The 25,645-nt window shown below is 47.5% G+C and overlaps 1 protein-coding gene across 1 annotated transcript in view; it reads right to left on the bottom strand.

Moving 5' to 3' along the window:
- The window catches only part of MUC4 (mucin 4, cell surface associated), a 43,125-nt gene extending 23,190 nt beyond the window's left edge, over positions 1-19,935 (bottom strand). Inside the window, 11 exon segments of the mRNA XM_089909902.1 lie at positions 536-688; positions 1,020-1,148; positions 1,833-9,560; positions 13,924-14,116; positions 16,255-16,658; positions 16,711-16,852; positions 17,308-17,366; positions 17,682-18,618; positions 18,697-19,076; positions 19,161-19,559; positions 19,617-19,935. Coding sequence (XP_089766028.1) covers positions 536-688; positions 1,020-1,148; positions 1,833-9,560; positions 13,924-14,116; positions 16,255-16,658; positions 16,711-16,852; positions 17,308-17,366; positions 17,682-18,618; positions 18,697-19,076; positions 19,161-19,559; positions 19,617-19,935 — 10,843 coding nt within the window.
- Positions 19,936-25,645: the final 5,710 nt, after the last annotated feature.

Here is a 25,645-nt window from a genome sequence, read left to right on the forward strand (position 1 = left end):
CGCTACCCCAGCTCCTATTCACTCTTTCCAGGAAGCCTCCTCTTCACCTTGACCCCACCGCCCACCCCTGACATTCCCTCGGGCCTTCCAGTGTGTGCAGCTAATATCCTGGGCTTATTCCTCTAATGGTACCTACTGAGGCAGCAGCTCTGTCTCTTGCTAGACAGCACCTTGATCATTTCTGTATCTCTAGCTCCTAGCCCAGCACCATGTGCAAAGCCAACCCTCAGCACCCAACTCTGATGCTCTTGCATTGCCCCTGTAAGGCCCTTCTGATTCAAAACAACAGTCTATGAGCAAGCAGGCTGAAACTAAGCACTCAGTTACCCACCCCTATCAAGGGGGTATGGAGAGCGGCTGGACTTCCAATGGCCCAGGTAGGGCAGTGGAGAGATCCACAGAACTGGTTCCCCCAACGAGCCGTGAGGGGTTTCACTGGTAGATCCAATCCAGCTGCCACAGCTACAACCTCCACATCTAACTCCATCCTCTCCCTCCCAGGGTGGAGCGGCTCCAGCTGTGTGGAATCACTTGCCTTTCTCGGGCTTGATAGGGACTGGGGCAGCTGTTGAACAGGTGCCTCTGGAAGTGCCAGCAGTGGGAGTGGTAAGGGTCTGGGAGGTTGTTGAGGGTAGTGATGTTGCTGTGCTTCTCCCACTGTCTGTCTTCTGTGAGGTTACGATTGTTCCTGGGCAGGCAGGGAAAGAAGACTGGAGTGGGCTTTACAGAGAAAATAGCAGAGTTAAAGAGAGAGACTTTAGGAGCTGGGAGAGACAGCTAGAAACCTGTCTGTCTTCTGGTCACACCCAAATCACTCCCTGCAGAAAAGTAGTTATCTCCTGGGGTAGAAGGGGTGATGAGCCTGTCACCCACCATACCCGCCACTGACTTCATCTTCTCGTGGACCTGAACTCCAGCCTGGCAGTGCTAACTCACCTTCCTCTCTCAAGCACTCCTTGAGGCTGAACTGAGCCAATTGGGCCACTGTAAGAGGCCAAGACCCCGGAGTCCCCACCTACCTGATGTCTCAGTCTTCACGGCAGAGCTTAAGGATGCTGTGGATGGTAGAGAAGTGCTGGTAACAGACAGATGAGTGGGGTGACCTGTGAATAGGGTGGTGGAGCTCCAGGTGACTGCAGGGCCAGGGGCTGATTGAGAGAATGAAGAATTACTGGTTGAAGTATAGAAACTCGATATGGTCTGAGCTGTGCCCACATTACCAAAAGAAGTAGAGTCAGAGACAGAATAGTCTGTGGATGGCTGTAGAGTAAGCAATGGACTCTTAGAATACTTACATGCTGAAGAAGTATCAGGAGTGGTATTGATGGAAAGGTAGCTTGTCGGCGGAAATGATGAAGTCGGTGTGGATCCAGCTACACTGTTATGAGTACTTGTAGAAACCATATCTGTTGGCTTTGTAATAGGATGCATAGTAGAGGCTACTATCTGAACAGTTGCAAGATGTTCAGAGGTGGGTATGCTTGACTCGCCCACTGAGGAAGTAGGGACGTGTGTGGTATTTGTCAAGGAGTTATTGTCAGAACCTATAGGGGGAATGACCCCAGCAGTCGTATTTTCATTGGTGAATGAGCCTGGGGTTGTTGTAAGAACTTCTCCACTTGTGGACAATATTGTGGAAGCAGAACGAGAGGCTACATCACTCAGGGGGTCTGTTGAAGCTGGTGAATTGATCATCTCTGATGTTGTAGGAGACGTGTTGCTTACACTAAATGGAGAGAAATTTCTGTCTGTTGAGGTCCGTGCTGTCAATATTTCTGAGGTTGTTGCAGGTGTGCGGCTCACCCTGGCTGGGGAAGGAGTGATTGTTTCACCTGAAGAGGATGTGTCCTGGGGAGTGCCTTCTGTAAGAGTGGATCCCCGTGGGGATGATGAGGGAGTGGATGTGGTCACATCTGTGATGGTGGTGGTTTGAGTTTCTCTGGTGGTTTCCATGCTCTGAGCCTGGTGGTCCTGAGAAGATGCTGATGTTTCCTCAGTAGAAGTGGTGGAAGAGGGTAAGCTTGATTGGTCCTCTAGTCCAGTTTTAACTGAGACTCTTGAGGCTACTGGAGTGATATTTCTCGTTAGAGTTGGTGATGTGTCCATTGTGTGTTCTACAGTGGTGTCTGTTGAAGCTGGTGATGTCATCATCTCTGATGTTGTAGGAGACGTGTTGCTTCCAGTGGATGGGGAGAAATTTCTGTCTGTTGAGGTTGGTGTTGTCAACATTTCTGATGGTGTCACAGGTGTGCGGCTCACCCGGGCTGGGGAAGGAGTGATTGTTTCACCTGAAGAGGATGTGTCCTGGGGAGTGCCTTCTGTAAGAGTGGATCCCCGAGGGGATGATGAGGGAGTGGATGTGGTCACATCTGTGATGGTGGTGGTTTGAGTTTCTCTGGTGGTTTCCATGCTCTGAGCCTGGTGGTCCTGAGAAGATGCTGATGTTTCCTCAGTAGAAGTGGTGGAAGAGGGTAAGCTTGATTGGTCCTGTAGTCCAGTTTTAACTGAGACTGTTGAGGCTACTGGAGTGATATTTCTCGTTAGAGTTGGTGATGTGTCCATTGTGTTTTCTACAGTGGTGTCTGTTGAAGCTGGTGATGTCATCATCTCTGATGTTGTAGGAGACGTGTTGCTTCCAGTGGATGGGGAGAAATTTCTGTCTGTTGAGGTTGGTGTTGTCAACATTTCTGATGGTGTCGCGGGTGTGCGGCTCACCCGGGCTGGGGAAGGAGTGATTGTTTCACCTGAAGAGGATGTCTCCTGGGGAGTGCCTTCTGTAAGAGTGGATCCCCGTGGGGATGATGAGGGAGTGGATGTGGTCACATCTGTGATGGTGGTGGTTTGAGTTTCTCTGGTGGTTTCCATGCTCTGAGCCTGGTGGTCCTGAGAAGATGCTGATGTTTCCTCAGTAGAAGTGGTGGAAGAGGGTAAGCTTGATTGGTCCTGTAGTCCAGTTTTAACTGAGACTCTTGAGGCTACTGGAGTGATATTTCTCGTTAGAGTTGGTGATGTGTCCATTGTGTTTTCTACAGTGGTGTCTGTTGAAGCTGGTGATGTCATCATCTCTGATGTTGTAGGAGACGTGTTGCTTCCAGTAGATGGGGAGAAATTTCTGTCTGTTGAGGTTGGTGTTGTCAACATTTCTGATGGTGTCGCAGGTGTGCGGCTCACCCTGCCTGGGGAAGGAGTGATTGTTTCACCTGAAGAGGATGTCTCCTGGGGAGTGCCTTCTGTAAGAGTGGATCCCCGTGGGGATGATGAGGGAGTGGATGTGGTCACATCTGTGATGGTGGTGGTTTGAGTTTCTCTGGTGGTTTCCATGCTCTGAGCCTGGTGGTCCTGAGAAGATGCTGATGTTTCCTCAGTAGAAGTGGTGGAAGAGGGTAAGCTTGATTGGTCCTCTAGTCCAGTTTTAACTGAGACTCTTGAGGCTACTGGAGTGATATTTCTCGTTAGAGTTGGTGATGTGTCCATTGTGTGTTCTACAGTGGTGTCTGTTGAAGCTGGTGATGTCATCATCTCTGATGTTGTAGGAGACGTGTTGCTTCCAGTGGATGGGGAGAAATTTCTGTCTGTTGAGGTTGGTGTTGTCAACATTTCTGATGGTGTCGCAGGTGTGCGGCTCACCCTGCCTGGGGAAGGAGTGATTGTTTCACCTGAAGAGGATGTGTCCTGGGGAGTGCCTTCTGTAAGAGTGGATCCCCGTGGGGATGATGAGGGAGTGGATGTGGTCACATCTGTGATGGTGGTGGTTTGAGTTTCTCTGGTGGTTTCCATGCTCTGAGCCTGGTGTTCCTGAGTAGATGCTGATGTTTCCTCAGTAGAAGTGGTGGAAGAGGGTAAGGTTGATTGGTCCTCTAGTCCAGTTTTAACTGAGACTCTTGAGGCTACTGGAGTGATATTTCTCGTTACATTTGGTGATGTGTCCATTGTGTGTTCTACAGTGGTGTCTGTTGAAGCTGGTGATGTCATCATCTCTGATGTTGTAGGAGACGTGTTGCTTCCAGTAGATGGGGAGAAATTTCTGTCTGTTGAGGTTGGTGTTGTCAACATTTCTGATGGTGTCACAGGTGTGCGGCTCACCCGGGCTGGGGAAGGAGTGATTGTTTCACCTGAAGAGGATGTCTCCTGGGGAGTGCCTTCTGTAAGAGTGGATCCCCGTGGGGATGATGAGGGAGTGGATGTGGTCACATCTGTGATGGTGGTGGTTTGAGTTTCTCTGGTGGTTTCCATGCTCTGAGCCTGGTGGTCCTGAGAAGATGCTGATGTTTCCTCAGTAGAAGTGGTGGAAGAGGGTAAGCTTGATTGGTCCTCTAGTCCAGTTTTAACTGAGACTCTTGAGGCTACTGGAGTGATATTTCTCGTTAGAGTTGGTGATGTGTCCATTGTGTGTTCTACAGTGGTGTCTGTTGAAGCTGGTGATGTCATCATCTCTGATGTTGTAGGAGACGTGTTGCTTCCAGTGGATGGGGAGAAATTTCTGTCTGTTGAGGTTGGTGTTGTCAACATTTCTGATGGTGTCGCAGGTGTGCGGCTCACCCTGGCTGGGGAAGGAGTGATTGTTTCACCTGAAGAGGATGTGTCCTGGGGAGTGCCTTCTGTAAGAGTGGATCCCCGTGGGGATGATGAGGGAGTGGATGTGGTCACATCTGTGATGGTGGTGGTTTGAGTTTCTCTGGTGGTTTCCATGCTCTGAGCCTGGTGGTCCTGAGAAGATGCTGATGTTTCCTCAGTAGAAGTGGTGGAAGAGGGTAAGCTTGATTGGTCCTCTAGTCCAGTTTTAACTGAGACTCTTGAGGCTACTGGAGTGATATTTCTCGTTAGAGTTGGTGATGTGTCCATTGTGTTTTCTACAGTGGTGTCTGTTGAAGCTGGTGATGTCATCATCTCTGATGTTGTAGGAGACGTGTTGCTTCCAGTAGATGGGGAGAAATTTCTGTCTGTTGAGGTTGGTGTTGTCAACATTTCTGATGGTGTCGCAGGTGTGCGGCTCACCCTGCCTGGGGAAGGAGTGATTGTTTCACCTGAAGAGGATGTCTCCTGGGGAGTGCCTTCTGTAAGAGTGGATCCCCGTGGGGATGATGAGGGAGTGGATGTGGTCACATCTGTGATGGTGGTGGTTTGAGTTTCTCTGGTGGTTTCCATGCTCTGAGCCTGGTGTTCCTGAGAAGATGCTGATGTTTCCTCAGTAGAAGTGGTGGAAGAGGGTAAGCTTGATTGGTCCTGTAGTCCAGTTTTAACTGAGACTCTTGAGGCTACTGGAGTGATATTTCTCGTTAGAGTTGGTGATGTGTCCATTGTGTTTTCTACAGTGGTGTCTGTTGAAGCTGGTGATGTCATCATCTCTGATGTTGTAGGAGACGTGTTGCTTCCAGTAGATGGGGAGAAATTTCTGTCTGTTGAGGTTGGTGTTGTCAACATTTCTGATGGTGTCGCAGGTGTGCGGCTCACCCTGCCTGGGGAAGGAGTGATTGTTTCACCTGAAGAGGATGTCTCCTGGGGAGTGCCTTCTGTAAGAGTGGATCCCCGTGGGGATGATGAGGGAGTGGATGTGGTCACATCTGTGATGGTGGTGGTTTGAGTTTCTCTGGTGGTTTCCATGCTCTGAGCCTGGTGGTCCTGAGAAGATGCTGATGTTTCCTCAGTAGAAGTGGTGGAAGAGGGTAAGCTTGATTGGTCCTGTGGTCCAGTTTTAACTGAGACTGTTGAGGCTACTGGAGTGATATTTCTCGTTACATTTGGTGATGTGTCCATTGTGTTTTCTACAGTGGTGTCTGTTGAAGCCGGTGATGTCATCATCTCTGATGTTGTAGGAGATGTGTTGCTTCCAGTGGATGGGGAGAAATTTCTGTCTGTTGAGGTTGGTGTTGTCAACATTTCTGATGGTGTCACAGGTGTGTGGCTCACCCTGGCTGGGGAAGGAGTGATTGTTTCACCTGAAGAGGATGTCTCCTGGGGAGTGCCTTCTGTAAGAGTGGATCCCCGTGGGGATGATGAGGGAGTGGATGTGGTCACATCTGTGATGGTGGTGGTTTGAGTTTCTCTGGTGGTTTCCATGCTCTGAGCCTGGTGGTCCTGAGAAGATGCTGATGTTTCCTCAGTAGAAGTGGTGGAAGAGGGTAAGCTTGATTGGTCCTGTAGTCCAGTTTTAACTGAGACTCTTGAGGCTACTGGAGTGATATTTCTCGTTAGAGTTGGTGATGTGTCCATTGTGTTTTCTACAGTGGTGTCTGTTGAAGCTGGTGATGTCATCATCTCTGATGTTGTAGGAGACGTGTTGCTTCCAGTAGATGGGGAGAAATTTCTGTCTGTTGAGGTTGGTGTTGTCAACATTTCTGATGGTGTCGCAGGTGTGCGGCTCACCCTGCCTGGGGAAGGAGTGATTGTTTCACCTGAAGAGGATGTGTCCTGGGGAGTGCCTTCTGTAAGAGTGGATCCCCGTGGGGATGATGAGGGAGTGGATGTGGTCACATCTGTGATGGTGGTGGTTTGAGTTTCTCTGGTGGTTTCCATGCTCTGAGCCTGGTGTTCCTGAGTAGATGCTGATGTTTCCTCAGTAGAAGTGGTGGAAGAGGGTAAGGTTGATTGGTCCTCTAGTCCAGTTTTAACTGAGACTCTTGAGGCTACTGGAGTGATATTTCTCGTTACATTTGGTGATGTGTCCATTGTGTGTTCTACAGTGGTGTCTGTTGAAGCCGGTGATGTCATCATCTCTGATGTTGTAGGAGACGTGTTGCTTCCAGTAGATGGGGAGAAATTTCTGTCTGTTGAGGTTGGTGTTGTCAACATTTCTGATGGTGTCGCAGGTGTGCGGCTCACCCTGCCTGGGGAAGGAGTGATTGTTTCACCTGAAGAGGATGTGTCCTGGGGAGTGCCTTCTGTAAGAGTGGATCCCCGTGGGGATGATGAGGGAGTGGATGTGGTCACATCTGTGATGGTGGTGGTTTGAGTTTCTCTGGTGGTTTCCATGCTCTGAGCCTGGTGGTCCTGAGAAGATGCTGATGTTTCCTCAGTAGAAGTGGTGGAAGAGGGTAAGCTTGATTGGTCCTTTAGTCCAGTTTTAACTGAGACTCTTGAGGCTACTGGAGTGATATTTCTCATTAGAGTTGGTGATGTGTCCATTGTGTGTTCTACAGTGGTGTCTGTTGAAGCTGGTGATGTCATCATCTCTGATGTTGTAGGAGACGTGTTGCTTCCAGTGGATGGGGAGAAATTTCTGTCTGTTGAGGTTGGTGTTGTCAACATTTCTGATGGTGTCGCAGGTGTGCGGCTCACCCTGGCTGGGGAAGGAGTGATTGTTTCACCTGAAGAGGATGTCTCCTGGGGAGTGCCTTCTGTAAGAGTGGATCCCCGTGGGGATGATGAGGGAGTGGATGTGGTCACATCTGTGATGGTGGTGGTTTGAGTTTCTCTGGTGGTTTCCATGCTCTGAGCCTGGTGGTCCTGAGAAGATGCTGATGTTTCCTCAGTAGAAGTGGTGGAAGAGGGTAAGCTTGATTGGTCCTGTGGTCCAGTTTTAACTGAGACTGTTGAGGCTACTGGAGTGATATTTCTCGTTACATTTGGTGATGTGTCCATTGTGTTTTCTACAGTGGTGTCTGTTGAAGCTGGTGATGTCATCATCTCTGATGTTGTAGGAGACGTGTTGCTTCCAGTGGATGGGGAGAAATTTCTGTCTGTTGAGGTTGGTGTTGTCAACATTTCTGATGGTGTCACAGGTGTGCGGCTCACCCTGGCTGGGGAAGGAGTGATTTTTTCACCTGAAGAGCATGTCTCCTGGGGAGTGCCTTCTGTAAGAGTGGATCCCCGTGGGGATGATGAGGGAGTGGATGTGGTCACATCTGTGATGGTGGTGGTTTGAGTTTCTCTGGTGGTTTCCATGCTCTGAGCCTGGTGGTCCTGAGAAGATGCTGATGTTTCCTCAGTAGAAGTGGTGGAAGAGGGTAAGCTTGATTGGTCCTGTAGTCCAGTTTTAACTGAGACTGTTGAGGCTACTGGAGTGATATTTCTCGTTACATTTGGTGATGTGTCCATTGTGTTTTCTACAGTGGTGTCTGTTGAAGCCGGTGATGTCATCATCTCTGATGTTGTAGGAGACGTGTTGCTTCCAGTGGATGGGGAGAAATTTCTGTCTGTTGAGGTTGGTGTTGTCAACATTTCTGATGGTGTCACAGGTGTGCGGCTCACCCTGGCTGGGGAAGGAGTGATTGTTTCACCTGAAGAGGATGTCTCCTGGGGAGTGCCTTCTGTAAGAGTGGATCCCCGTGGGGATGATGAGGGAGTGGATGTGGTCACATCTGTGATGGTGGTGGTTTGAGTTTCTCTGGTGGTTTCCATGCTCTGAGCCTGGTGGTCCTGAGAAGATGCTGATGTTTCCTCAGTAGAAGTGGTGGAAGAGGGTAAGCTTGATTGGTCCTGTAGTCCAGTTTTAACTGAGACTGTTGAGGCTACTGGAGTGATATTTCTCGTTAGAGTTGGTGATGTGTCCATTGTGTTTTCTACAGTGGTGTCTGTTGAAGCTGGTGATGTCATCATCTCTGATGTTGTAGGAGACGTGTTGCTTCCAGTGGATGGGGAGAAATTTCTGTCTGTTGAGGTTGGTGTTGTCAACATTTCTGATGGTGTCGCGGGTGTGCGGCTCACCCGGGCTGGGGAAGGAGTGATTGTTTCACCTGAAGAGGATGTCTCCTGGGGAGTGCCTTCTGTAAGAGTGGATCCCCGTGGGGATGATGAGGGAGTGGATGTGGTCACATCTGTGATGGTGGTGGTTTGAGTTTCTCTGGTGGTTTCCATGCTCTGAGCCTGGTGGTCCTGAGAAGATGCTGATGTTTCCTCAGTAGAAGTGGTGGAAGAGGGTAAGCTTGATTGGTCCTGTAGTCCAGTTTTAACTGAGACTCTTGAGGCTACTGGAGTGATATTTCTCGTTAGAGTTGGTGATGTGTCCATTGTGTTTTCTACAGTGGTGTCTGTTGAAGCTGGTGATGTCATCATCTCTGATGTTGTAGGAGACGTGTTGCTTCCAGTAGATGGGGAGAAATTTCTGTCTGTTGAGGTTGGTGTTGTCAACATTTCTGATGGTGTCGCAGGTGTGCGGCTCACCCTGGCTGGGGAAGGAGTGATTGTTTCACCTGAAGAGGATGTCTCCTGGGGAGTGCCTTCTGTAAGAGTGGATCCCCGTGGGGATGATGAGGGAGTGGATGTGGTCACATCTGTGATGGTGGTGGTTTGAGTTTCTCTGGTGGTTTCCATGCTCTGAGCCTGGTGGTCCTGAGAAGATGCTGATGTTTCCTCAGTAGAAGTGGTGGAAGAGGGTAAGCTTGATTGGTCCTCTAGTCCAGTTTTAACTGAGACTCTTGAGGCTACTGGAGTGATATTTCTCGTTAGAGTTGGTGATGTGTCCATTGTGTGTTCTACAGTGGTGTCTGTTGAAGCTGGTGATGTCATCATCTCTGATGTTGTAGGAGACGTGTTGCTTCCAGTGGATGGGGAGAAATTTCTGTCTGTTGAGGTTGGTGTTGTCAACATTTCTGATGGTGTCGCAGGTGTGCGGCTCACCCTGCCTGGGGAAGGAGTGATTGTTTCACCTGAAGAGGATGTGTCCTGGGGAGTGCCTTCTGTAAGAGTGGATCCCCGTGGGGATGATGAGGGAGTGGATGTGGTCACATCTGTGATGGTGGTGGTTTGAGTTTCTCTGGTGGTTTCCATGCTCTGAGCCTGGTGTTCCTGAGTAGATGCTGATGTTTCCTCAGTAGAAGTGGTGGAAGAGGGTAAGGTTGATTGGTCCTCTAGTCCAGTTTTAACTGAGACTCTTGAGGCTACTGGAGTGATATTTCTCGTTACATTTGGTGATGTGTCCATTGTGTGTTCTACAGTGGTGTCTGTTGAAGCTGGTGATGTCATCATCTCTGATGTTGTAGGAGACGTGTTGCTTCCAGTAGATGGGGAGAAATTTCTGTCTGTTGAGGTTGGTGTTGTCAACATTTCTGATGGTGTCACAGGTGTGCGGCTCACCCTGGCTGGGGAAGGAGTGATTGTTTCACCTGAAGAGGATGTGTCCTGGGGAGTGCCTTCCGTAAGAGTGGATCCCCGTGGGGATGATGAGGGAGTGGATGTGGTCACATCTGTGATGGTGGTGGTTTGAGTTTCTCTGGTGGTTTCCATGCTCTGAGCCTGGTGGTCCTGAGAAGATGCTGATGTTTCCTCAGTAGAAGTGGTGGAAGAGGGTAAGCTTGATTGGTCCTCTAGTCCAGTTTTAACTGAGACTCTTGAGGCTACTGGAGTGATATTTCTCGTTAGAGTTGGTGATGTGTCCATTGTGTTTTCTACAGTGGTGTCTGTTGAAGCTGGTGATGTCATCATCTCTGATGTTGTAGGAGACGTGTTGCTTCCAGTAGATGGGGAGAAATTTCTGTCTGTTGAGGTTGGTGTTGTCAACATTTCTGATGGTGTCGCAGGTGTGCGGCTCACCCTGCCTGGGGAAGGAGTGATTGTTTCACCTGAAGAGGATGTCTCCTGGGGAGTGCCTTCTGTAAGAGTGGATCCCCGTGGGGATGATGAGGGAGTGGATGTGGTCACATCTGTGATGGTGGTGGTTTGAGTTTCTCTGGTGGTTTCCATGCTCTGAGCCTGGTGGTCCTGAGAAGATGCTGATGTTTCCTCAGTAGAAGTGGTGGAAGAGGGTAAGCTTGATTGGTCCTGTGGTCCAGTTTTAACTGAGACTGTTGAGGCTACTGGAGTGATATTTCTCGTTACATTTGGTGATGTGTCCATTGTGTTTTCTACAGTGGTGTCTGTTGAAGCCGGTGATGTCATCATCTCTGATGTTGTAGGAGACGTGTTGCTTCCAGTGGATGGGGAGAAATTTCTGTCTGTTGAGGTTGGTGTTGTCAACATTTCTGATGGTGTCACAGGTGTGCGGCTCACCCTGGCTGGGGAAGGAGTGATTGTTTCACCTGAAGAGGATGTCTCCTGGGGAGTGCCTTCTGTAAGAGTGGATCCCCGTGGGGATGATGAGGGAGTGGATGTGGTCACATCTGTGATGGTGGTGGTTTGAGTTTCTCTGGTGGTTTCCATGCTCTGAGCCTGGTGGTCCTGAGAAGATGCTGATGTTTCCTCAGTAGAAGTGGTGGAAGAGGGTAAGCTTGATTGGTCCTGTAGTCCAGTTTTAACTGAGACTCTTGAGGCTACTGGAGTGATATTTCTCGTTAGAGTTGGTGATGTGTCCATTGTGTTTTCTACAGTGGTGTCTGTTGAAGCTGGTGATGTCATCATCTCTGATGTTGTAGGAGACGTGTTGCTTCCAGTAGATGGGGAGAAATTTCTGTCTGTTGAGGTTGGTGTTGTCAACATTTCTGATGGTGTCGCAGGTGTGCGGCTCACCCTGGCTGGGGAAGGAGTGATTGTTTCACCTGAAGAGGATGTGTCCTGGGGAGTGCCTTCTGTAAGAGTGGATCCCCGTGGGGATGATGAGGGAGTGGATGTGGTCACATCTGTGATGGTGGTGGTTTGAGTTTCTCTGGTGGTTTCCATGCTCTGAGCCTGGTGGTCCTGAGAAGATGCTGATGTTTCCTCAGTAGAAGTGGTGGAAGAGGGTAAGCTTGATTGGTCCTGTGGTCCAGTTTTAACTGAGACTGTTGAGGCTACTGGAGTGATATTTCTCGTTACATTTGGTGATGTGTCCATTGTGTTTTCTACAGTGGTGTCTGTTGAAGCCGGTGATGTCATCATCTCTGATGTTGTAGGAGACGTGTTGCTTCCAGTGGATGGGGAGAAATTTCTGTCTGTTGAGGTTGGTGTTGTCAACATTTCTGATGGTGTCGCAGGTGTGCGGCTCACCCTGGCTGGGGAAGGAGTGATTGTTTCACCTGAAGAGGATGTGTCCTGGGGAGTGCCTTCTGTAAGAGTGGATCCCCGTGGGGATGATGAGGGAGTGGATGTGGTCACATCTGTGATGGTGGTGGTTTGAGTTTCTCTGGTGGTTTCCATGCTCTGAGCCTGGTGGTCCTGAGAAGATGCTGATGTTTCCTCAGTAGAAGTGGTGGAAGAGGGTAAGCTTGATTGGTCCTGTGGTCCAGTTTTAACTGAGACTGTTGAGGCTACTGGAGTGATATTTCTCGTTACATTTGGTGATGTGTCCATTGTGTTTTCTACAGTGGTGTCTGTTGAAGCTGGTGATGTCATCATCTCTGATGTTGTAGGAGACGTGTTGCTTCCAGTGGATGGGGAGAAATTTCTGTCTGTTGAGGTTGGTGTTGTCAACATTTCTGATGGTGTCACAGGTGTGCGGCTCACCCTGGCTGGGGAAGGAGTGATTTTTTCACCTGAAGAGCATGTCTCCTGGGGAGTGCCTTCTGTAAGAGTGGATCCCCGTGGGGATGATGAGGGAGTGGATGTGGTCACATCTGTGATGGTGGTGGTTTGAGTTTCTCTGGTGGTTTCCATGCTCTGAGCCTGGTGGTCCTGAGAAGATGCTGATGTTTCCTCAGTAGAAGTGGTGGAAGAGGGTAAGCTTGATTGGTCCTCTAGTCCAGTTTTAACTGAGACTCTTGAGGCTACTGGAGTGATATTTCTCGTTAGAGTTGGTGATGTGTCCATTGTGTGTTCTACAGTGGTGTCTGTTGAAGCTGGTGATGTCATCATCTCTGATGTTGTAGGAGACGTGTTGCTTCCAGTGGATGGGGAGAAATTTCTGTCTGTTGAGGTTGGTGTTGTCAACATTTCTGATGGTGTCGCAGGTGTGCGGCTCACCCTGGCTGGGGAAGGAGTGATTGTTTCACCTGAAGAGGATGTGTCCTGGGGAGTGCCTTCCGTAAGAGTGGATCCCCGTGGGGATGATGAGGGAGTGGATGTGGTCACATCTGTGATGGTGGTGGTTTGAGTTTCTCTGGTGGTTTCCATGCTCTGAGCCTGGTGGTCCTGAGAAGATGCTGATGTTTCCTCAGTAGAAGTGGTGGAAGAGGGTAAGCTTGATTGGTCCTCTAGTCCAGTTTTAACTGAGACTCTTGAGGCTACTGGAGTGATATTTCTCGTTAGAGTTGGTGATGTGTCCATTGTGTTTTCTACAGTGGTGTCTGTTGAAGCTGGTGATGTCATCATCTCTGATGTTGTAGGAGACGTGTTGCTTCCAGTAGATGGGGAGAAATTTCTGTCTGTTGAGGTTGGTGTTGTCAACATTTCTGATGGTGTCGCAGGTGTGCGGCTCACCCTGCCTGGGGAAGGAGTGATTGTTTCACCTGAAGAGGATGTCTCCTGGGGAGTGCCTTCTGTAAGAGTGGATCCCCGTGGGGATGATGAGGGAGTGGATGTGGTCACATCTGTGATGGTGGTGGTTTGAGTTTCTCTGGTGGTTTCCATGCTCTGAGCCTGGTGGTCCTGAGAAGATGCTGATGTTTCCTCAGTAGAAGTGGTGGAAGAGGGTAAGCTTGATTGGTCCTGTGGTCCAGTTTTAACTGAGACTGTTGAGGCTACTGGAGTGATATTTCTCGTTACATTTGGTGATGTGTCCATTGTGTTTTCTACAGTGGTGTCTGTTGAAGCCGGTGATGTCATCATCTCTGATGTTGTAGGAGACGTGTTGCTTCCAGTGGATGGGGAGAAATTTCTGTCTGTTGAGGTTGGTGTTGTCAACATTTCTGATGGTGTCACAGGTGTGCGGCTCACCCTGGCTGGGGAAGGAGTGATTGTTTCACCTGAAGAGGATGTCTCCTGGGGAGTGCCTTCTGTAAGAGTGGATCCCCGTGGGGATGATGAGGGAGTGGATGTGGTCACATCTGTGATGGTGGTGGTTTGAGTTTCTCTGGTGGTTTCCATGCTCTGAGCCTGGTGGTCCTGAGAAGATGCTGATGTTTCCTCAGTAGAAGTGGTGGAAGAGGGTAAGCTTGATTGGTCCTCTAGTCCAGTTTTAACTGAGACTCTTGAGGCTACTGGAGTGATATTTCTCGTTAGAGTTGGTGATGTGTCCATTGTGTTTTCTACAGTGGTGTCTGTTGAAGCTGGTGATGTCATCATCTCTGATGTTGTAGGAGACGTGTTGCTTCCAGTAGATGGTGAGAAATTTCTGTCTGTTGAGGTTGGTGTTGTCAACATTTCTGATGGTGTCGCAGGTGTGCGGCTCACCCTGGCTGGGGAAGGAGTGATTGTTTCACCTGAAGAGGATGTGTCCTGGGGAGTGCCTTCTGTAAGAGTGGATCCCCGTGGGGATGATGAGGGAGTGGATGTGGTCACATCTGTGATGGTGGTGGTTTGAGTTTCTCTGGTGGTTTCCATGCTCTGAGCCTGGTGGTCCTGAGAAGATGCTGATGTTTCCTCAGTAGAAGTGGTGGAAGAGGGTAAGCTTGATTGGTCCTGTGGTCCAGTTTTAACTGAGACTGTTGAGGCTACTGGAGTGATATTTCTCGTTACATTTGGTGATGTGTCCATTGTGTTTTCTACAGTGGTGTCTGTTGAAGCCGGTGATGTCATCATCTCTGATGTTGTAGGAGACGTGTTGCTTCCAGTGGATGGGGAGAAATTTCTGTCTGTTGAGGTTGGTGTTGTCAACATTTCTGATGGTGTCGCAGGTGTGCGGCTCACCCTGGCTGGGGAAGGAGTGATTGTTTCACCTGAAGAGGATGTGTCCTGGGGAGTGCCTTCTGTAAGAGTGGATCCCCGTGGGGATGATGAGGGAGTGGATGTGGTCACATCTGTGATGGTGGTGGTTTGAGTTTCTCTGGTGGTTTCCATGCTCTGAGCCTGGTGGTCCTGAGAAGATGCTGATGTTTCCTCAGTAGAAGTGGTGGAAGAGGGTAAGCTTGATTGGTCCTGTGGTCCAGTTTTAACTGAGACTGTTGAGGCTACTGGAGTGATATTTCTCGTTACATTTGGTGATGTGTCCATTGTGTTTTCTACAGTGGTGTCTGTTGAAGCTGGTGATGTCATCATCTCTGATGTTGTAGGAGACGTGTTGCTTCCAGTAGATGGGGAGAAATTTCTGTCTGTTGAGGTTGGTGTTGTCAACATTTCTGATGGTGTCACAGGTGTGCGGCTCACCCTGGCTGGGGAAGGAGTGATTTTTTCACCTGAAGAGCATGTCTCCTGGGGAGTGCCTTCTGTAAGAGTGGATCCCCGTGGGGATGATGAGGGAGTGGATGTGGTCACATCTGTGATGGTGGTGGTTTGAGTTTCTCTGGTGGTTTCCATGCTCTGAGCCTGGTGGTCCTGAGAAGATGCTGATGTTTCCTCAGTAGAAGTGGTGGAAGAGGGTAAGCTTGATTGGTCCTGTAGTCCAGTTTTAACTGAGACTGTTGAGGCTACTGGAGTGATATTTCTCGTTACATTTGGTGATGTGTCCATTGTGTTTTCTACAGTGGTGTCTGTTGAAGCCGGTGATGTCATCATCTCTGATGTTGTAGGAGACGTGTTGCTTCCAGTGGATGGGGAGAAATTTCTGTCTGTTGAGGTTGGTGTTGTCAACATTTCTGATGGTGTCACAGGTGTGCGGCTCACCCTGGCTGGGGAAGGAGTGATTGTTTCACCTGAAGAGGATGTCTCCTGGGGAGTGCCTTCTGTAAGAGTGGATCCCCGTGGGGATGATGAGGGAGTGGATGTGGTCACATCTGTGATGGTGGTGGTTTGAGTTTCTCTGGTGGTTTCCATGCTCTGAGCCTGGTGGTCCTGAGAAGATGCTGATGTTTCCTCAGTAGAAGTGGTGGAAGAGGGTAAGCTTGATTGGTCCTGTAGTCCAGTTTTAACTGAGACTGTTGAGGCTACTGGAGTGATATTTCTCGTTAGAGTTGGTGATGTGTCCATTGTGTTTTCTACAGTGGTGTCTGTTGAAGCTGGTGATGTCATCATCTCTGATGTTGTAGGAGACGTGTTGCTTCCAGTGGATGGGGAGAAATTTCTGTCTGTTGAGGTTGGTGTTGTCAACATTTCTGATGGTGTCGCGGGTGTGCGGCTCACCCGGGCTGGGGAAGGAGTGATTGTTTCACCTGAAGAGGATGTCTCCTGGGGAGTGCCTTCTGTAAGAGTGGATCCCCGTGGGGATGATGAGGGAGTGGATGTGGTCACATCTGTGATGGTGGTGGTTTGAGTTTCTCTGGTGGTTTCCATGCTCTGAGCCTGGTGGTCCTGAGAAGATGCTGATGTTTCCTCAGTAGAAGTGGTGGAAGAGGGTAAGCTTGATTGGTCCTGTAGTCCAGTTTTAACTGAGACTCTTGAGGCTACTGGAGTGATATTTCTCGTTAGAGTTGGTGATGTGTCCATTGTGTTTTCTACAGTGGTGTCTGTTGAAGCTGGTGATGTCATCATCTCTGATGTTGTAGGAGACGTGTTGCTTCCAGTAGATGGGGAGAAATTTCTGTCTGTTGAGGTTGGTGTTGTCAACATTTCTGATGGTGTCGCAGGTGTGCGGCTCACCCTGGCTGGGGAAGGAGTGATTGTTTCACCTGAAGAGGATGTCTCCTGGGGAGTGCCTTCTGTAAGAGTGGATCCCCGTGGGGATGATGAGGGAGTGGATGTGGTCACATCTGTGATGGTGGTGGTTTGAGTTTCTCTGGTGGTTTCCATGCTCTGAGCCTGGTGGTCCTGAGAAGATGCTGATGTTTCCTCAGTAGAAGTGGTGGAAGAGGGTAAGCTTGATTGGTCCTCTAGTCCAGTTTTAACTGAGACTCTTGAGGCTACTGGAGTGATATTTCTCGTTAGAGTTGGTGATGTGTCCATTGTGTGTTCTACAGTGGTGTCTGTTGAAGCTGGTGATGTCATCATCTCTGATGTTGTAGGAGACGTGTTGCTTCCAGTGGATGGGGAGAAATTTCTGTCTGTTGAGGTTGGTGTTGTCAACATTTCTGATGGTGTCGCAGGTGTGCGGCTCACCCTGCCTGGGGAAGGAGTGATTGTTTCACCTGAAGAGGATGTGTCCTGGGGAGTGCCTTCTGTAAGAGTGGATCCCCGTGGGGATGATGAGGGAGTGGATGTGGTCACATCTGTGATGGTGGTGGTTTGAGTTTCTCTGGTGGTTTCCATGCTCTGAGCCTGGTGTTCCTGAGTAGATGCTGATGTTTCCTCAGTAGAAGTGGTGGAAGAGGGTAAGGTTGATTGGTCCTCTAGTCCAGTTTTAACTGAGACTCTTGAGGCTACTGGAGTGATATTTCTCGTTACATTTGGTGATGTGTCCATTGTGTGTTCTACAGTGGTGTCTGTTGAAGCTGGTGATGTCATCATCTCTGATGTTGTAGGAGACGTGTTGCTTCCAGTAGATGGGGAGAAATTTCTGTCTGTTGAGGTTGGTGTTGTCAACATTTCTGATGGTGTCACAGGTGTGCGGCTCACCCGGGCTGGGGAAGGAGTGATTGTTTCACCTGAAGAGGATGTCTCCTGGGGAGTGCCTTCTGTAAGAGTGGATCCCCGTGGGGATGATGAGGGAGTGGATGTGGTCACATCTGTGATGGTGGTGGTTTGAGTTTCTCTGGTGGTTTCCATGCTCTGAGCCTGGTGGTCCTGAGAAGATGCTGATGTTTCCTCAGTAGAAGTGGTGGAAGAGGGTAAGCTTGATTGGTCCTCTAGTCCAGTTTTAACTGAGACTCTTGAGGCTACTGGAGTGATATTTCTCGTTAGAGTTGGTGATGTGTCCATTGTGTGTTCTACAGTGGTGTCTGTTGAAGCTGGTGATGTCATCATCTCTGATGTTGTAGGAGACGTGTTGCTTCCAGTGGATGGGGAGAAATTTCTGTCTGTTGAGGTTGGTGTTGTCAACATTTCTGATGGTGTCGCAGGTGTGCGGCTCACCCTGGCTGGGGAAGGAGTGATTGTTTCACCTGAAGAGGATGTGTCCTGGGGAGTGCCTTCTGTAAGAGTGGATCCCCGTGGGGATGATGAGGGAGTGGATGTGGTCACATCTGTGATGGTGGTGGTTTGAGTTTCTCTGGTGGTTTCCATGCTCTGAGCCTGGTGGTCCTGAGAAGATGCTGATGTTTCCTCAGTAGAAGTGGTGGAAGAGGGTAAGCTTGATTGGTCCTCTAGTCCAGTTTTAACTGAGACTCTTGAGGCTACTGGAGTGATATTTCTCGTTAGAGTTGGTGATGTGTCCATTGTGTTTTCTACAGTGGTGTCTGTTGAAGCTGGTGATGTCATCATCTGTGATGTTGTAGGAGACGTGTTGCTTCCAGTCGATGGTGAGAAATTTCTGTCTGTTGAGGTTGGTGTTGTCAACATTTCTGATGGTGTCGCAGGTGTGCGGCTCACCCTGCCTGGGGAAGGAGTGATTGTTTCACCTGAAGAGGATGTGTCCTGCGGAGTGCCTTCTGTAAGAGTGGATCCCCGTGGGGATGATGAGGGAGTGGATGTGGTCACATCTGTGATGGTGGTGGTTTGAGTTTCTCTGGTGGTTTCCATGCTCTGAGCCTGGTGGTCCTGAGAAGATGCTGATGTTTCCTCAGTAGAAGTGGTGGAAGAGGGTAAGGTTGATTGGTCCTCTAGTCCAGTTTTAACTGAGACTGTTGAGGCTACTGGAGTGATATTTCTCGTTACATTTGGTGATGTGTCCTTTGTGTGTTCTACAGTGGTGTCTGTTGAAGCTGGTGATGTCATCATCTGTGATGTTGTAGGAGACGTGTTGCTTCCAGTGGATGGGGAGAAATTTCTGTCTGTTGAGGTTGGTGTTGTCAACATTTCTGATGGTGTCGCAGGTGTGCGGCTCACCCTGGCTGGGGAAGGAGTGATTGTTTCACCTGAAGAGGATGTGTCCTGGGGAGTGCCTTCTGTAAGAGTGGATCCCCGTGGGGATGATGAGGGAGTGGATGTGGTCACATCTGTGATGGTGGTGGTTTGAGTTTCTCTGGTGGTTTCCATGCTCTGAGCCTGGTGGTCCTGAGAAGATGCTGATGTTTCCTCAGTAGAAGTGGTGGAAGAGGGTAAGCTTGATTGGTCCTCTAGTCCAGTTTTAACTGAGACTCTTGAGGCTACTGGAGTGATATTTCTCGTTAGAGTTGGTGATGTGTCCATTGTGTTTTCTACAGTGGTGTCTGTTGAAGCTGGTGATGTCATCATCTGTGATGTTGTAGGAGACGTGTTGCTTCCAGTAGATGGGGAGAAATTTCTGTCTGTTGAGGTTGGTGTTGTCAACATTTCTGATGGTGTCGCAGGTGTGCGGCTCACCCTGGGTGGGGAAGGAGTGATTGTTTCACCTGAAGAGGATGTGTCCTGGGGAGTGCCTTCTGTAAGAGTGGATCCCCGTGGGGATGATGAGGGAGTGGATGTGGTCACATCTGTGATGGTGGTGGTTTGAGTTTCTCTGGTGGTTTCCATGCTCTGAGCCTGGTGGTCCTGAGTAGATGCTGATGTTTCCTCAGTAGAAGTGGTGGAAGAGGGTAAGCTTGATTGGTCCTGTGGTCCAGTTTTAACTGAGACTGTTGAGGCTACTGGAGTGATATTTCTCGTTAGAGTTGGTGATGTGTCCATTGTGTTTTCTACAGTGGTGTCTGTTGAAGCTGGTGATGTCATCATCTCTGATGTTGTAGGAGACGTGTTGCTTCCAGTAGATGGGGAGAAATTTCTGTCTGTTGAGGTTGGTGTTGTCAACATTTCTGATGGTGTCACAGGTGTGCGGCTCACCCTGCCTGGGGAAGGAGTGATTGTTTCACCTGAAGAGGATGTCTCCTGGGGAGTGCCTTCTGTAAGAGTGGATCCCCGTGGGGATGATGAGGGAGTGGATGTGGTCACATCTGTGATGGTGGTGGTTTGAGTTTCTCTGGTGGTTTCTATGCTCTGAGTATGGCAGTCCTGAGAAGATGGTAATGTTACCTGAGTAGTGGGTGTGGAAGAGGATACTTTTGTTTTTCCCTGTACTGCAGTTGTTTTTGATACTGCCGAAGTGCCTGGAGCATTACTGCTAGTAACAGCATGTGATGTTCGTTTTGTTTGGTATATAGTGGACTTTGTTGAGGTTGTTACTGTGAGCATTTCCGAATTTGAGAGAAGTGTGTGGCTGATACTGGATCTGGACAGTTTCTCAGTAACACTACTTGTCAGATAGTGTGTACTTGTGGTAGATGGAGTTCCAGCTGTGCTTGTTTGGGCAGTGCCTTTAAATATAAGATACAAGGACTCATGAGATGAGAGGTTCCTTCTGTGAAGCTGGAAAGTTTATAACACAATTATTTTGCACATGTATCACTCTATATCACAGGGCTTCAGAATAAATGGCTGCAGGATTTATTATTTAACCACGTCTAAGTTTTCTACCAACACTGTGATACCTAGTCATAAATAATATTTCAATGAATGTCTTTGTGCTAACATTTTCTCCATTACCATTAATTTTGTGGGTATGGTAATTGAAACTGGCCCAGTTTACTCCTACGTTCCCCATATAAGTATAATATGGAAGCCAAGATCCATTAGCTGCAGTCTCAGAACAATGTTTTAATTAAAATTCACACACTGTTCATTCAACGAAAAACATTCAAATTTTTGCATATCCTATACAAGCATTTCTTAAACATGATAAAGGAGATGAGTAGACTTCTGACTTTTTCATAGCCTCTTTTTCTTTTCCTTAACCTAGTGCTTATCTCTCAGTTTTCCTTCTCACCTGTCTCCTAATTCTATTTCTAAAAATCCTTCAGTTTTCTCCCCCAGTGATAATCTTCTGATCTTCTTTTCCTCCTTCATTTCTCTCTCGTACCCCATCTCAAATACCTAAGAATTTTGCTGACTCATCAGGACCTTCTTTGAAGAGTAAGGAAAGGGAAATATTATGAACTTGTGTATTTGAATGCCTGACATGAATAGATACATGTACTGTTGACAGTACATGTCAACTACTTGTACTGTCTTAAAAAGCTTTGTTTATTCAGTATAAAGCATTTGGGAGTAGACCGAATAATACAAGAGAATTTATGAGGACTCAAGTATAAAAGTGACTCCCTCTTCTCTGGAATATTGTGGGTGTTTTTTGGGTGGACGCTCTCTCTCTCTCTCTTTTTTTTTTTTTGGCTGCATTGGGTCTTCATTGCTGCGCGCTGGCTTTTCTGTAGTTGCAGCAAGCGGGTGCTACTCTTCGTTGTGGTGTGTGGGTTTCTCATTGCGGTGTGCGGGCTTCTCATTGCGGTGGCTTCTCTTGTTGCGGAGCACGTGCTCTAGGCACGGGGCTTCAGTAATTGTGGCTCTAGAGCGCAGGCTCAGTAGTTGTGGCGCACGGGCTTAGCTGCTCCGCGACATGTGGGATCTTCCCAGACGAGGGATCGACCCCGTTTCCCCTGCATTGGCAGGCGGATTCTTAACCACTGCACCAACATGGAAGCCCTGGACTCTCTTTTATATTCAGATGTACAGTTATTTATATTTCATTTTACTGTCTCTGAGGACCATCTTTGTGGGTGGTCCCCCTACCTACAATCCAGAGCTTTCCCTTTCTACCTTAATTTTTCTTTTTAAGTGGGAGTAGCATGAATTCTGTTGGTTTTTAGAACCATGTGGGAGGTCCTGAGAACAGGCTGACCCCCTTTTAACAAACCTCAGCAAGATGCTTCTCAAGGCACCACTGCCTTAGAGTTGCCAGCAAGCCCCCAAGGTGAGGCATAGAGCCACAGGGCCTGGGACCCAAGCTACTTTTAGGATCAATAAAACTGTTTTCATGTTAATTTCTTTTACAATCAGAAGGGAAAAAAATCAATGTAATTATAATGGATATGTAATAATGAATCCAGCCTTGATTGCATTAGTCCAACACAGTCATGAAGTATAGTTTTTAATTTTTATTTTAATCAGAGGAAGAAGCCCAGGAAGACAAAAGTGCCTAGCACCCATGAAAGTCATTGTGTGGCCCTTTTTCTAGACGGTCTCAACAAAAGTCTCGACCCAGTGATAAAGAGATAGGCATAATAGTGGCAGTTCATTGATGACAATCTAACTTCATTTTATATTTTACATTAGTTCAGATACCTTGTCTGATTTCTCCCCCCAAACTATCTTCAACTCCCAAAACAATTTATTGAAAAAACCGCAGAGCTAACTTCTTTTTGATTCAACCCTTATGTTGACACTAATTTTTTTCCAGTAGTTACTGAGTACAACAATGAATCCAGTTTTAAACAAATTTGCAGTATTTGGTTCTATATAGAAGTACCTTTTCCATTTATCAAGAGATGTTGTTCTCTTAGGTAATATGAACATCAAGGCTAAGACACTATTCTTTCTTTGAAAAGAGCTCTTTTCTCCAAGGTGATGACAGTAGCCAGTTTCAAAATACTTAATTGAAGGGGGAGATTTTTCCTCATTAGTCAAATTCAAAACAGAGCATTAATAAGGTTAACATCTAGAAGAAAGTGCTTCTCTAGGTGGTTGAGGCCTCTGACATATACATTCAGGGCCTCAAAAGTAAATTTGCCAACTACATACACTGATTTTTTTAAAATCCTATAAAGTGAATGTGTTTTTTTTTTTTTTTTTGCGGTACGCGGGCCTCTCACTGTTGTGGCCTCTCCCGTTGCGGAGCACAGGCTCCGGACGCTCAGGCTCAGCGGCCATGGCTCACGGACCCAGCCGCTCCGCGGCATGTGGGATCTTCCCGGACCGGGGCACGAACCCGTGTCCCCTGCATCGGCAGGCGGACTCTCAACCACTGCGCCACCAGGGAAGCCCTGAATGTGTTTTTGAAATGAAAAAGCATCATCAATATTTTTCAAGGAATTTAGAATAAGATTAAATTTTAATATTTTTTATTTGATTTGAAATGGCCAGTCTTCCTGCTAAAGTCACCAAATGCTCCTTCCCTTAAGACCTCCCTGAGAGGTACAAAAGATGAAGACAAGTTCCTTCACTGTGGAGAATAAGCAGTATCTGTGCAGAAGGAGATGACTGAGTCCCAAGTGTGTGCGTTCCTGGGTTGCCAGGCAGTACTGAGGCTAAATGAGCCCAGGTTAGGTCTGGTCGATAAAACTTGTGCCAGGTCAGAGGTTTAGACATGCTTGGAGGGAAGCTTAAAAAAATGCTACAATAAAGGCTAAGGGATGGAAAAGCAGGATTCCCACAGAATGAGGCAACCTGATTAGGGCTGCTTCAAATTGTTAAGAAAAATATCTCAGGAATATAACAACTCATCTTCCTTATGAGAAAGAAGGCAGCATTAGACTAGAATAGTGACCAGACTATTTTAAACTCCATAGTGGGAAGGAGTGTTAACTCTTTCAACCTGAATTATAGCATTTTTTAAAAAGCAAATTAAATTTCTACCATTTTAAATTTTTAAATATTTATTTTTGCTGTGTTGCGTCTTCGTTTCTGTGTGAGGGCTTTCTCTAGTTGTGGCAAGCGGGGGCCACTCTTCATCGCGGTGCGCAGGCCTCTCACTATGGCGGCCTCTCTTGTTGCGGAGCACGGGCTCCAGACGCGCAGGCTCAGTAGTTGTGGCGCACAGGCTTAGTCGCTCCGCAGCACGTGGGATCCTCCCAGACCAGGGCTCGAACCCGTGTCCCCTGCATTAGCAGGCAGATTCTCAACCACAGCGCCACCAGGGAAGCCCTACCTTTTTTAATTTTTATTTTTAACATTTGTCCCAATCTAGCAGAAACCTAATGAGTAAGTACACCTACTCTAGCCCTGACCACATCATAACATGATGTTAATTTAATTGATCATACCTTTTCAATAAATTGAAAAAAATTTTTTTCAATTTATTGGCCTGGCAAAATGTTTAAATGTCAACTTATTTTATTTAAAATATTTGACTGCACTTACACTAGCTACAGACAAACCCTGTCAGCCAGGAGAGCATACCATCCTCCTGAACTTTAAGGTCCATGAGTCTTCTAAACCAAGAAGAAACCAAGAAAGCGTGAGTCTTTCCCCTCTTAGGAACTTAGTCGTTTTGGGTTTTGTTAGGTCCCTCGCTGTTCTCAAAAAAAAATTTTAACTTCTGTGCTCACAACTAGTTGGAGGGATATAGTTCACAGTGAGACAAACTCCTAGAGAAGAATTTAGGTTTGAGTGCTGTTCCTGGAGGTGACTGCAATTTCACCACTTTCTCTCCTTAAGAAAGCAGTTTAATGGATAAACAAGGCCCTACTGTGTAGTAAAGGGAACTATATTCAATATCCTGTGATAAACCATAATGGAAAAGAATATGAAAAAGAATATATATATATATATGTATAACTGAGTCAATTTGCTGTACAGCAGAAATTAATACAACATCATAAATCAACTATACTTCCATAAAATATTTTTTAAAAAGAAAGCAATTTAGACTTTTGAGTGAGAATGACTATGAATCAGCTCTAATTTATTAAAAAGAAAGTGACTCACCTGCAACTCTAATTTGTTAAAAAGAAAGTGACTCACCTACTATTTATTAATAGTAACTAATTACAGTACTAATAGTACTAATTACGCTTCTAAGTTGGTATGGACAAATGCATGGATTGAGCTGCAGAGCTGTGTTGGAAAGTCCTTGGGTTCCTATTTAACCCAAAATGACTCTGCTTAGACTTTAAAAGGGGACTTCCTTTATTCAGAATTATGAGTAGATTTGTTTGTAGGACTCCATATTCTATACCTGCTCTCTCCTCAGGAAAGTTCCAAAACTTGGTTTCTCTAGATAAGGTTTGGATTGGAAAACATACACTATGCAATTATTATTAGGCTTATTTTATTTTCCTAAAAACATAAATAAGGGCTTCCCTGGTGGCGCAGTGGTTGAGAGTCCGCCTGCCAATGCAGGAGACCCGGGTTCGTGCCCCGGTCTGGGAGGATCCCGCGTGCCACGGAGCGGCTGGGCCAGTGAGCCATGGCCGCTGAGCCTGCGCGTCCGGAGCCTGTGCTCCGCAACGGGAGAGGCCACAGCAGTGAGAGGCCCGCGTACCGCAAAAAAAAAACCAAACAAAAAAAGAAACATAAATAAAAGCAACACTCTGTCATCTGGCTTTGAGTCACCAGACAGAAGCTATTTACATGCCAAACTTACTAAACTTATTATAGATTCTTGGCAATTAAATCTTGTCAGAGCCTGCATCACCTCTGCTAAAATCAGTATCAGCAGCAAAAGTTTCATGACTGCACAGCCCAATTTTTTAAGTAAATATTTTTTTGTTTACAAAAGTAGTACAGCTCCATTTCCAGCAATATGGCAGAAGAGATAAGTCTTTACAAAACCTGCAAATGACAAATAATGTGTAATAAGTGTTGTCTGAATGCTGAACTGAGAACAGAAGAAAGAGAGGGAGACACTCAGGAGTGAAGGAGTTGAAAACTAAGAGGATAAGTAAGTGCTCTCACAAGATATGCATGTATTTCTGAGATCTAGAGTTAGGGGATTTAAGGGCTTCATGGGGAAAGGAGACAGAATCTTAGATCAGGACACTGTAAATTGAGTATCTTCTGCATAAAGCTGGAACCCTCAGTGAAAAGGTGGACTAGAAAAAATCAGAAAGAAGAAAGAAAAAGAAAGCTGAATGAACAATATAATTAAGAACAGCGGGACTTCCCTGCTGGTGCAGTGGTTAAGAATCCACCTACAAATGCAGGAGACATGGGTTTGAGCCCTGGTCCAGGAAGATCCCACATGCCATGGAGCAACTAAGCCCACACACCACAACTACTGAGTCTGTGCTCTAGAGCCCACAAGCCACAACTACTGAGCCTGCGTGCCACAACTACTGAAGCCTGTGTGCCT

Source organism: Delphinapterus leucas, chromosome 4, assembly GCF_059928025.1.
Source record: "Delphinapterus leucas isolate spDelLeu-1000000601 "Yukka" chromosome 4, BTC_Dleu_Yukka2, whole genome shotgun sequence".
Classification (NCBI taxonomy): domain Eukaryota; kingdom Metazoa; phylum Chordata; class Mammalia; order Artiodactyla; family Monodontidae; genus Delphinapterus; species Delphinapterus leucas.